The sequence below is a fragment of the Oxyura jamaicensis genome, chromosome 1, assembly GCF_011077185.1.
Source record: "Oxyura jamaicensis isolate SHBP4307 breed ruddy duck chromosome 1, BPBGC_Ojam_1.0, whole genome shotgun sequence".
NCBI classification, from domain to species: Eukaryota; Metazoa; Chordata; class Aves; order Anseriformes; family Anatidae; genus Oxyura; species Oxyura jamaicensis.
The window spans coordinates 37,350,107-37,362,291 of record NC_048893.1 but is presented as its reverse complement, the minus strand read 5'-3'; the positions used below and the strand labels follow the sequence as shown (position 1 = coordinate 37,362,291).

The 12,185-nt window shown below is 44.3% G+C and overlaps 1 protein-coding gene across 1 annotated transcript; it reads right to left on the bottom strand.

The window, feature by feature from the left end:
* Positions 1-1,359: 1,359 nt before the first annotated feature.
* On the bottom strand, positions 1,360-8,630 carry LOC118172227 (cathepsin E-like). Its single transcript, XM_035335997.1, has 9 exons — positions 8,471-8,630; positions 8,145-8,322; positions 6,905-7,022; positions 6,421-6,539; positions 6,047-6,246; positions 5,265-5,387; positions 4,451-4,595; positions 2,502-2,600; positions 1,360-2,417 (listed from the first exon to the last, which is right to left on the bottom strand). Exons 1-9 carry the CDS (start codon positions 8,524-8,526, stop codon positions 2,238-2,240), a joined length of 1,218 nt encoding a protein of 405 aa, XP_035191888.1. The 5' UTR covers positions 8,527-8,630; the 3' UTR covers positions 1,360-2,237.
* Positions 8,631-12,185: the final 3,555 nt, after the last annotated feature.

The window sequence follows — 12,185 nt, the reverse complement described above, 5'->3', positions numbered from 1 at the left end:
AGGTGTTAATCTTAAAAGAGATAAGATACATCAGAATAAAGAGGGATGGTCCCTGCACACTCAGCCTGACTTTCCACATATTTCTAGGATGTGTTTGTGCTCTATGCCAGGATTCACAGAGCCAAGCTGTCAGTGTTCACACTGCAGGGACACATCCTACCACCCTGAGAATTCTCAGTCATAAATAATAGATCTCTAACTCTTCCTGCAATTTCCTGTTTGAGGAATATGTATGTATTTTGGAAATAATGGAAATGTACCAGAACGGTAAGTCAGCTGTGTAACAGGAAAACAGAAATACCCAGCTGCTATTAAATGAGTGATACATGTTCATAGATGTTTGTTTGCCTTCGTATATCACACACATACACACACCCTGAAAAAGAAGTTTTCTAGACAAAGGAGTTTGCTTATGGTCACTCTGTTCTTTAAGAATGATCTGGATAAAGAGAGGATAAGACAACATAATCCTGAAATAAATGGTAACTTCATACAGTTTAATCTTTTCTGTAAAAAGAAACAAATGGCAGATGAGTTGTTGTTGCTGCAGGTTGATAGCTGTGATACCAGATGTCTAACACGATGTAGTTGCAAATACAGAGCTGTGAAAACATGCACCAGAGAGAGAAAGCACTCCACACCTGAAGGCAGGATCAATATTTCAGAGATACCAACACACAAACCACCTATCTTTGTTTATATTTACTGAGTCTTACAACTGAAGCCTTAAAACCTAAGACCCCATGATGGTAACTCTGCCAAGGCCTGCAATGGGCAGAGCGCTGGCTCTGTTGACCACATCCAGACACGTGGCAACTGAGGCCATCAGTCACTGCCTCAGGGATGCTGAAGCAGAGCCTGTCCCCAGTGTCCCATGGCCCTGCTCAGCCACGGCCTCCACCCAGATGATCCCAAACCATGGGCCCATGTCCCCAGGGAGGTGCCCGATGCTCAGGGCTGGGGTTGCCCGAGAGCCACCACAGATGCAGCCCAGGGACACTGGCCATGTCTGCCACCACTGCTGCCTCCTGACATCCCTCACCTCACATCAGGCCTAGTTGTGAGAGGAGGTGGGAGATAAGGTGCCATTTGGGCCTGATGGAGAGGACTTGATCCTTCATGTCCAGGCCTTCAAGTCATGGCCTCTTCCACCAGCCCAGTAAACTTGCCCAGAGCTTTCCACACACAGACATTGTTCAGCTTTAGGGACAGAAGAGCAGCCCCAACACATCCCATCTCCCCACACCAGGACACCAAGCAAACTGGCAATGTAATTGCTGTTGACCCTCTCATCTCCCTCGGCACAGGCAGCCCTGGCAGTGCAGAAACCACTGCAAGAAAATGAAAAACAAGGCAGTGTTGAGTGGAAAGCAGAATTTTGCTTGGTGAAATTTTATTCACATGAACAGGGGCAGCATTGGTTTTAACAACCAAAACAAGTATCTCAGTGGGTATCATTCAGGTGGATCTTCTTTGGCTCAATCATCTGTAGAAAGCTCAACAGCTCCCCTTGCATGGACTGCGATCCATTTTTTGCAATGAAGATAGATGCTGCTCCTAGCTCCCTGAACCGCCAAAGGGCAGAGGTGTCAGGCAACACTGAACACTAAGACCCCAAAGAGAAGAAGAGTCAAGAGAGAACAAACCCAGGGGAAAAGCAGGTTTGAGAGGAAGTTGTCTACAAGGGTAGGGGAAAGCATGGTGATCACTCAGGAATCAGTCCAACTCTTCATATAAAATGGTTGGAGCAAGCCTATATAAAGAGAATTTATATAGAAGGAAACAAGGTTGTCAAAACTAGGAACATAATGAAGAAAATAAAGTCATTGGGAAATGAGGTGGAAACAGGACACAAGAAGAAGCAACAGTACCCTGAACAGATCAGACTAGGTTTAGTTTCACCCCATTCTTAACTGCCATCTTGTTGGTCCTGCACCGTTAAGTATTTTTATCCTTCATGCCCTCTTGCAGGTCTGTGCGATGAGCTGTGATGAGCTCTCTTCATTTAGAGAGCTGTGGCGTTCATCAGTTATTCAGGAAGAAAATATGTCTTGGTTGTAAATATAGAGATTGAACCAAACTATGTAATCTGGGACAAGGATCATCCCAAACCCTTAAATCTTGGGGAGGGGTGGCTACATTCTGGTTCAGAGTTTCAGTTACAGTCTTTTTTCACAGGTCTGCTGAAGATCATGACATCAGCATTCAGGTTGAGGAAGAATAAATGTTACTGCAACTCAGTAATAATCCTTCCTATGAGCAGCTTTTGCAAATCCCACTCTGTCATTCCCGCGGTCAAAAATGCAGTAAAAGGCGGACATAAAGACATCTCCTAAAATCCAGAGCGGGCCAGAGCGAGTGGTGATGTCAAGAGACTGAAAGCCGCTCATGCAGAAGGTTTGGTCATCGATAGACTCCTGGAAGGGAAAGCACATTTCCTTGCAGTGTCTCTTCCAGCCCCAGCTTGGGAGCTGGGAGCCAGGAGCTGGGAGGATACGCACCTTCACGACGTATTGCTCTGCTGTCAGCTTGTACTCGTGGTGCCCGATGGTGAAGCTGATGTGGGGCAAGCTGGACATTCTTCTGCAGTCTACAAGAAACTGTGAGCAACACACTGGTTGACATGTGATTGGTTTGGCTTTTATGAAACACTGTCCTTTGCATTCGAGCTTTTTGCTGCAGCTGATCATGAAGCTACCACAGAGAAACAAAATCAGGCTGACTTACAGCCCAACACTGCCCTCCAGCTTTGCAGGTCTCGCACTGGGTCAAACCAGTCTAGCAGCCTAGATCACTGGCACCAATGCCCCCGGGGACTTAGGGAAGATGAAAATCATTGCAAGCTCCAAAGGGGTAAAGGGGTACTCTGATGTTCTCCCTTACAATTTGGAAGCAAAACCAAGATGTTTGTCCCCAGTGAAGAAGAAATAAGCAAGGTCTGCTGAGCAAAACTCCTCCAATGCCCTGGCTGGGACTGGGTACCATGCACTCTCTCCAGTAATATCACAGTTTTAGAGAGAAAAAAAAGAACCTATCCAGAAAGCCCATGAGGAACATAGCACTTTATACTCTACTGTGCCCTGGAGTGGGATTTAAAGAACAGAATAAGAATTAAACTCTGACATGTCCATTAATTTCTATAAATAATACATTCACTTACAGTAACAGAGCAGATTGTTTCCTGGTCTTTCTAGCTATTTTATGAAACAACTGGCACTGCAGAATGCTCCAAGCCCCAGAGGGATCTTTGCTGCAAACTGTATAGTTTAAAGTCCTTGTTTTAGGGGCTTCCTATAAGGAAGAATCTACTTTGGTTTTTGTTGTTAAGTCTGCTTAAAGAAAACTGAGTCCTAAATCTTTTGTATACCTAGCAGGTGTCAGACCATTAGTATAAAATAAACCATGGGATACAGAGGATAAGGGTAACAGAGCCAATACAATGGTTTGTAGGATGTGAGAAGCAAGACATAATTCATTTACATAGCTAGTATGTTCAGAGCAAATTAATCCTTGCTGGAAAGAGATAAAAGTTCTGGTAAAATCATTGACAGATGCACCCACTTACACCAGGATACATTTGAGCCAGTATACTTAGCCTGTCCGTCATTGCCACAAAAACAGTCACATAAAGTATTGCTTTCAGGTTCCATTTTGCAGCATCTGAGATGCCAGCTAAGTGCTATTACTTCAGCATTGGAGTAGATAACTGTATACAGCAAGGACTTGCTTCTTGTTTATATTATATTAATATAACTGCTTTGGAAATACATATTTTATCTATGTCCATGAGTATGTACCATTATAACTTGTTATCAAACAAACTTAACATGTATCTGAAAATTTGAATGGAAACAAAATTTAACATTTCATTGAAAAAGAAGTCAGAAGCCTCATAAGTTAAACAGAAGTAACTCCAGGCCTTCCTCTTTCAAAGGGAGGCAGATTGGAAGCTTACTTTCTCTCTCATCTTTGCCCGGTGCACTGGGCAAAAGTAACACTCTTAATTTTCTCCAAAGTGCAATTTTGAGTCAGCGAAGTTAACAAGAACTGTATGTCCTGGAGCCACAGTAAGGTAGTATTAACTGTGGGAGTCAGCAAAAGACCAGCAGTAATGCACTGCAAAAATAAGCTGTCCCCTCCCTGGAGATGGGTCAGTTTAGTCATCTCAGGCTCATTACCTCGGTACTTTAGATATTGCCAGGGAGCAGAAAATTAACACCAAGAGGATACGACGGGCAGCACAGAGACATCCCTGTGACCAGCCCCACCTCGAGCACCTCAGCTGATGCAACACCTCCAGAAAGGGGTGTGGGGAGCCAAGGACTGCAGGTGTGGGCCTTTTCTGACTTTTCTGATCCATTACTTCAGTTATTTTCCACCCTATAAGCTCTTTGCACCAAATACCAGTTTCTCTTCTTCTCTGTCTCTTCTCTGGCTGCATAGCGCTTACCTCTCCAGTATGTGATGGACTTGCCCCAATATACTCCTGGAGTTTCCTGATTTGTGAAGAGGGGCCGGTGATGAGAGAAGTGCCTGAATCAACGATGGCTTCACAACCATGGGAGCAAAATGCCACCTGGCCCTGGATTTTTATACTGCAAGCAAAAAACAAAGCATCTTTAAACAAATCGTGACTGTCACACTGGGACTGGAGCAACACATCATTGCTAACAGAAGTACAGACTGCAGTTAAAACCAGATACCAAGCTTTCCCAATCTTAAAAGTCAAGAATGTCATTAAAAGAAAATTAAAGAAAGCAAGTAGCATTAGGAAGACTTCTCATTTGTGGGCCCACTTCTCTCTCTCTCCGGACTCCTGCAGCCCCAACCATTTGCTGCCTGCTGATGAACTTGTCCCCACCCAAGATGAGGTGTGTATCCTCGTGTTTTTTATGAAGCACAAGCAAAGGGACACCAACTACTTTGACCGTGGAAAGATGAGAACAGGACCTAGAGCTGGATTCAGTTTCCTGGTTTCACATCCACTTCACTGAATAGTCCACCAAGAGTCAATTTGGACATTGGTGAATCATTTTAAAACATTTTAAAATGCTCTCCCAGAGACCAGCTACCCTTGTCACAGCAGATTTGGAGAGCCAGTAATCCTCAGACCCATCCTGTTAAGCACCCCCTTTGAGGGCCTCAAAGGTGAAACTCTGCAGCCAGGTAAGTCCTCCTGCATCTGTATTGCTAGGTGTTTTTGCCTCTGTGTGCTTTACCTGGGGAGGTGAATTTCACCACATATTTCACACAAACATACATACTTGTTCAGATGTATTTGCCAGTAGCTTTTCTCGGTGACTGGGACCCAGTGAATTGAGCCTTTGTAGAGGGAATGGTCTATCCCCCCCAGGATCAGCTCACCACCATTCTCAGTGTCATCTCCTCTGGAAGCAGAACACACGTTAGCAGGGACATGGGAGTATGTCAGCGTACACCAACAAGATTACACTTAAAAAGCAAAGGACAAACCACAGACCTTTCTAAATTCAGGTATGGATGTCTGAACCTGATTACTTCCAAATTGTAACTGAATATATCCCGGTTCGGAGCCTCCAAGCAATCTCAAAAAAGTTACTGCAGGCTGCCAAGGGCTGAAGGCAGGCACTAGGAGCAGGTTGAGCCAGTTACTGCTCTCACCTCAGAATAAACTCTAGATAAATTGGTGGAGTTACAGCTAGGTTCAGATTAGGGAACATTTCTGTTCTGAAATGTGGCCACTTGGGTGTAGCACTGCATTTCTCTTCATCTCCTCTGGCAATAAGGAAACCTCCAGCAGCTCAGAACGCTTCAAGTCTGAGCTGGGAACTTTTCTTTTGTCTATGGCCAGCTCCAGCAAGAAGAACTGTCTGTCCAAAAACTGATAATCCCCTCCCAACACAGTTTTCCCTTTCATTCCATTTAAAAAAAAAAAAAAAAAAAAAAAAAAAAAAAAAAAAAGGGAAATTACTTTCTGGAATGGAAGACTTATACAGCTGCACTGTTGTCTCCATCAACAACCAGAGTACATTTGCTTCTCGTTTGGCACTGTCAATTTAAGACTGACCTTTTCAGATAGAAGGAGAAGACCGGCTCCTCCACCAGCTTCTGGTTCATGATGCTGTCAAACACGGGCAGAGCATTGCCCACTGCTAAGGAGGGGTATCCCAAGCCCAGCACACCATCGAAGTGGGCAAGGGCAAAGGTTGTTCCTGGCTCGAACACAGACTCGCCAAAGTCCTGTCCCTTGATGGAGATGTTACTGATCTGTCCAGCATTAAAAAAGAACAAGCAGAAGTAAGGGCACCATCGGTTCCAAGGAATTAGAGATGTTTCAGGTCCATTTTGATTAATTTGTTACATTTATTATACATAGTGCAGAGAGCCTGAGTAGCCTGGTGTTGCCCTGCAGGCTGACACCCCTCCCGGCTGGATGCTCACCTGCAGCGTGTCCTTGGCAGCGATGCCCAGCAGCTCTCCGGTGCCGTACTGCAGGGAGAAGGCTTCCCCGCCGTGCTCATACGAGTCCGACAGAAAGGACTTGAATTTCTGGTGCACCCCTGCACAGAACAGACGATACCTGTGCCCCGAGAGAAGGTCCTGGCCACTCACCCACTCCCCTGTACAGAACTGGCCGAGATGCAGGCGAGGCAGATTTGGCTTTCATGCATGGTGCAGAGAGAGGCCGGGCGGCAGCAGTGCAGGAGCAAGCTGGCGGGACGAGGGAGGCCTTCGGAGCTGTCCCAGACCCTCCCCTCCCAAAATCCCGACAATTTCAGAGAGCAACCTTTTGGACTTTTCCCAAATTTTGCTCACAGGTGGCATAAATATAAAAATAAACAAATTGCCAGTTATGTTTGTGCTCGGCTGCAGCCAATCTACCCAGAACATGAGGAGCGCGAGGGATGGTAAAAGGTTTTCTTACGGCATGCTTCGCTGATGCAATAGGCAGAAGGGACCCAAAAATTGGACGAGCCGGTGTCAAACACCACGGTGAACCTCTGAGGCGGTGTGCCCACGCTCACAACTCCGTAATATTGTGCCTGGGGGGGGGACAAAGTAGTCAGCCCCGCGCTGCTCCCCCGGCAGCTGCTGCTGAGGAGCAGACGGGCCCTGGCGCACGGTGCGGCACCTCCTCGAGTTCTGCAGTGCCAGTTCATCTAAACGTGAGCACACATTGCCTCTGCCAGGAGGGAAACCATTTCTGGGGCTGGCTTTCACTTTTCAAAGGAAAAATGAACTCTATTCCACAGGTTGGATCTGATGTAGTGAGCAAAGTTCATCCGGAGGATAAAGGAATCACTGACTGCCCTTGGACATCAGCTGAAGATAATCTGCGGGCACGTGAATGCTGAAGTGAAGAGCTTATCAACATCCAGCCTGCAAGTGTCTAAGTGCCCATATCTGGCCATGAAAGAGCACTTCAGCATTAAGAGACCTATTTTTAGGAAGAAGCATTTCTGGAATTCAAAGGGAGATAGAAAAGCACTACCCAGTGCCAAGTCGTTTGTAGCGATACAAATATTTGAATATGTATCTTCAAGTGCATGCTTGTTAATTAATACACTGAATATAGTTTCTGACCCCAGAGTTTACATGAATGAGATAACCAGAATGCAAGCATGTGTGCCATGTAACAGCAATAGAGCAGGATGCTATTCCTCACTATATCAAACATTTATTGATTAATCTGTTAAGTAAAACAGCTCTATGTCACTTTGGTCAAAAAAAACAACAAAATAGCAAACACAGAAAAATAAAAATTCTACATGGGCCTCTGTTATCACTGATTTATTACCCCATGTGATCAAATAAATGAGATTTGGGGGATTTTATAAAACGCAAAGATAGAGAGAAAAATTCCACATTTTTTTGGAGACCCACTGAAGACCAATAGAGATCCAGCCAAAAATTAAACTTGTCAGAGGACTACCACTGCTAGATTACATCAGCTTTCTTGCCCAGGTCCCATGCTAACCTAGATCTATCTATTTTGTATTTTGCAAAGTAGTACACTATTTTTTGATGATCTAGTATTTAAAATGAGCCTCCCATCTCAAGTTCTACAATTTCTTTGAGAGACTTGATTTCAAATGTGCTGGGGGAAAAAATCTGCCTTCAACAGAACAGAGTTCGTATGATTGCATTACCATAACCGTACTTACATTCATGTAATCATACAGCCTTTCTGAAGCGGTTCCTACCGATAGAGTAATATCTGCAGGGAAGCAATGCAGGTACCTCCGAGCAAAAATATCGGGGTGGTGATTCTTCCAGAATTCTTCTAATTCTCCCTTTTCTTTAAGTTGTTTCTTGATAGATTTGAATCGAATGAGCGGGACTCTATGCAAATAAAAGAAATACACAAAGTCTAGCTGGATCTCCTTTCTAGAGTTCTCATACACTATTTTTCCTTGGTATCTTTTCAGAGACCTCAGGTAGCACTGAGCATGGGTCACCCCAGGCAGCCAGCTGAGACACGAGCTCTTACCGTTCCACAGCCACAGCGAAGGGGATGTAAACCACAGCCAGCAGTATCACCCTCATGTCTTCAGCCAGCTCCGAGTCCAATGACACTCATTTACTTGGAATTCTCTTTTTTATACCTCGTCACTAGCAGAGGGCCGTTCGCCAGGTCAATCAATTACAGGAGGTCAGAGCTTTGGCAGCAAGTTGATGAATTTGTTCTCAGAGCGACTGCTGGATTGCGTAAATATTGGTGCTCAGCGAAGCTGGGCACTGATAACCAGGACACAGTCTAGACCAAAAATACATTTTACCAACAATCTTTAGTTTCTTTCACATAAATATAATAAAAAGGGGAAGTTTGGCTCCTGTTAGCATGGCAAAGAGTGTAAGCTGCTTTTCAAGCTTGCTTTAGTAGCCCAGAAGTGTACAAGGCACAAATATATACACGTGTTTCACTTTTACATGGAGACATTTCAACAGGACTCAGCACGTGGATGTTTGGTCGGGTTGTAAGAAGCCATCCCCAAAAAACTGAAGATGAATTCTCCATTTATGTGTGAGTTCTGGTCTGAACTGTGTGATTGCCACCCAAAAAAATAACAAAAAACATCTTCTAAGTCAAAAAGATGAGTCTGCAACACAGTAATAAACAGCCAGTGTTTTTCTCCCATCACACAGCTGCTGAGGTTGTTTCTAGCTGAGGCTCTGCTGTGCATGTTTCAGCAGGATGTTTGGAAGCACTCGCTTGGGTCGATTTACCCAAGAGTTTCCTGAGGTTCACCGTTCCCACCCCTGCCTGGCATCTGGGTTCGTGTCACCTGGCAGAAAAGTAGTGGTGTCAAAAAGAGTCTCTGATCTGACAAGTGGCAAAGCAAAGCCCATTAGCCCTCTAGGAGGAGGCTCAGCACTGAGCCTACAACTTGCTTATGAGACTTTTTGAATCTTTTGAAAGCGTGCTACAAAGAATGAATGGCAACGACATGCAAAATAAGGAGTCATCACCCGCTCTAGTACTGATGTTCCAGTAAAGGAAAGAAAAAAAAAAAGAACAAACACAAGCACAGAAGGGGCCTAAATGCCTGTCACAGAATTTAAATAAATGTGTACCAAGTAATTCTCAGCATGAGTAAAGACATTTTTAAAAAATTGTTCCTTTAAGTTCCTTGACTTACTATGTCAAGTTAACTAAAGAGAGGCATGAGAGCCTTAAAATTAATAAATGTAGATTTCACTTTTTATGGATTTTGAAATACATGTTTTGCTTTTTCAAACTTACCTCCAAAATTTGTCTACAAAAGCCATTCTCAGCAAAGGCTGAGCTGGGAATAATCCTACAGCTGTGTGCAGAGCTTTGGCTCTGAGAAAGCAGCAGGATTTCTATTCTAATCCTTGGTTTAAAATGAAAAAAAAAAAAAAAAAAAAAAAAAAAAAAAAAGTCTCAAAAATGCAATAGTAACATACAACTTTTATATTGAATTACATTTTATTGTGATGTTTCTGAGCTGTCTGGTTTTGATCAGGATTCCCTGTTCTTTCTCAACTCAGCCATTTTACAGAAGTTGTCAAGAAGCAGCTGTGCTTTCTGTCCAGCAGCCATCCCAGCCACTGGGCTACAGGGCCTTCGTGCTTCAGATGAGAAGAGAGTGAAGATCCACACAGAGCAAGAGATGTGGCCATCAGTGAGCTTTCAGAAAGCAGCAGCATTTCTGAAGAAACCCACAGAAACCCTTCTGTGAAGCAGAGCTGATGTCGTGCCCTCTGGTACGGCACTGTCACTTTGACAAGAGCAAGGCAGCGTCTGTGCTGAGCGCCTTTATCGCTTGAACTTTTCCTCAAATGCCACAAATGCTTCTCGGAGGTCATTAATACTCGTGTTGTAGGGCATCAGGAGTGACTCTGAAGACATGAAGTGACTTTCAAAATACTGCTCTGGGTCTGCAGAGGGGACTGTCTCTGCCTCATGTCCTCCACAAAGTCACTAATTCTCAGAAGAATCAAGACTGTTCATTTTATTGCAAATGTAGGCCTTTATTATCCCACAACATGAAGGTTATTTTTTCCCAAGTACACTGATCTCACAACATGTTCCAAACACGCTTTCATTTAGCCAACAGAGGTACAAAATGCAGCAACAAAAGGTCATCGTGACTTTTTTTGATAAACTGGAATAATGATTAAACAACAATGCAGAGGATACCTAAGAAATAATTTCCCGGAGCTTAAAAGGTTCATTAAGTAGAAATAATTCAAGTAGGAATATATATATGTGTGTGTGTGTGTTTGTAGACATAAGGTAAATTGCAAAGTTGTTTCTCTATACATGGATTATTAAGAAAAACATACCTAAACTACATTAGTAACATCCTCTTACCTAGAGTTTTATGCTGTTGTGATCAGCAGGATATCTGAAGGGATTTGCCTACGGGACATGTCTCTGTTAGGGGTGTAAATTTTACTATTCAGCCCTTTTTAGAGAGAGGATTTTCAACACCACTCTTCCACAGCAAGGCCACGGGCAACTGCAATGCATCTTTGTTCTCCAGGGTTGATATGCTGCCCAGCTTCCCTGCGCTGTTTTACAGCCCTCAGGGTGCTGTTCCCCATCCCACTGCAATGCTGGTCCCCACCTGCCCTCTCTTTTGCTCTCGCCCCCCCCCCCCCCCCATAATCCTCCATACGCTTCATGCCATCACATCTGCACAGCACACACACTAGAAAACATCCTATAGCCTGTACCCAATTTATACTTAAGAGCTGTTTTACATTTAAAAGTGAGTGATTGGAGAGCTCTGCATCGTCAGATTTGACCAGAGATCATGAGGCCACCTTAACTGTTTGATACTGCCTTTTTCTCAATCTTCTGTTTGTTCTGCATTTTGTTGTTCCAAGAATACCAGCAAGCATGTATTTCAACCGTGTAGCACTCCTGGAAAGTGACTGCAGACTGCTTGAAGAAAATATCCTCCCTAAATTATGGTAAGTGTGAAAAATGACAGCAATGAGCTGCAGATATCAAAGACAACAGCCAGCTACTGGAAAGGCTGCTTCAACATTAAATAAACACTGCCAGCTTTCAAATCCAAAGACCATGACATAGCCATGGATGACACACTTGTGGGACAATCCACAAGAAAGCTTAAATCAGAAGCAGCACAAGAGGTCAAAGCACAAGAGATGGGAAGGTTGCTCTGAAAAAACAAAAGTGTTCCCAACCTGAATGGTATGTGTCTTGCTGAGAATAAGGAGAACAGCTCACACAGCACAGTAACATCTAAATAGTCACAGCTTTATCCTCATATTTCACAGAATCACAGAATGATTTGGGTTGGAAAGGACCTTAAAGCCCACCCAGCTCCAGCCCCCTGCCATGGGCAGGGACACCTCCCACCAGACCAGGATGCCCAAAGCCCCATCCAGCCTGGCCTTGAGCACCTCCAGGGATGGGGCATCCACAGCTGCTCTGGGCAGCCTGTGCCAGGGCCTCACCACCCTTACTGTAAAGAATTTCCTCCTAACCTCTAATCTAATCTTCCCTCTTTTAGTTTAAAACTGTTCCTCTTTGTCCTCCCACTATCTGCCCATGTAAAAAGTCACTCTCCATCTTTTTTGTAGTATAAAGACGGCTGCAATGAGGTCTCCCTGGAGCCTTTTCTTCTCCAGGCTGAACATCCCCAGCTCTCTAGCTCTCTCAGCCTGTCTTTGTAGGAGAGGTGCTCCATCCCTCTGAGCATTTTCAT

Excerpts from the sequence above, each read along its gene's own strand:
- LOC118172227 (XM_035335997.1), bottom strand. The coding sequence starts at position 8,526 with ATGAGGGTGATACTGCTGGCTGTGGTTTACATCCCCTTCGCTGTGGCT. Across the intron at positions 4,596-5,264 it reads TGGCAAATACATCTGAACAA|TATAAAAATCCAGGGCCAGG; the intron begins GTATGTATGTTT and ends TTTTGCTTGCAG. Across the intron at positions 2,418-2,501 it reads CAGAGCAATACGTCGTGAAG|GAGTCTATCGATGACCAAAC; the intron begins GTGCGTATCCTC and ends TTTCCCTTCCAG.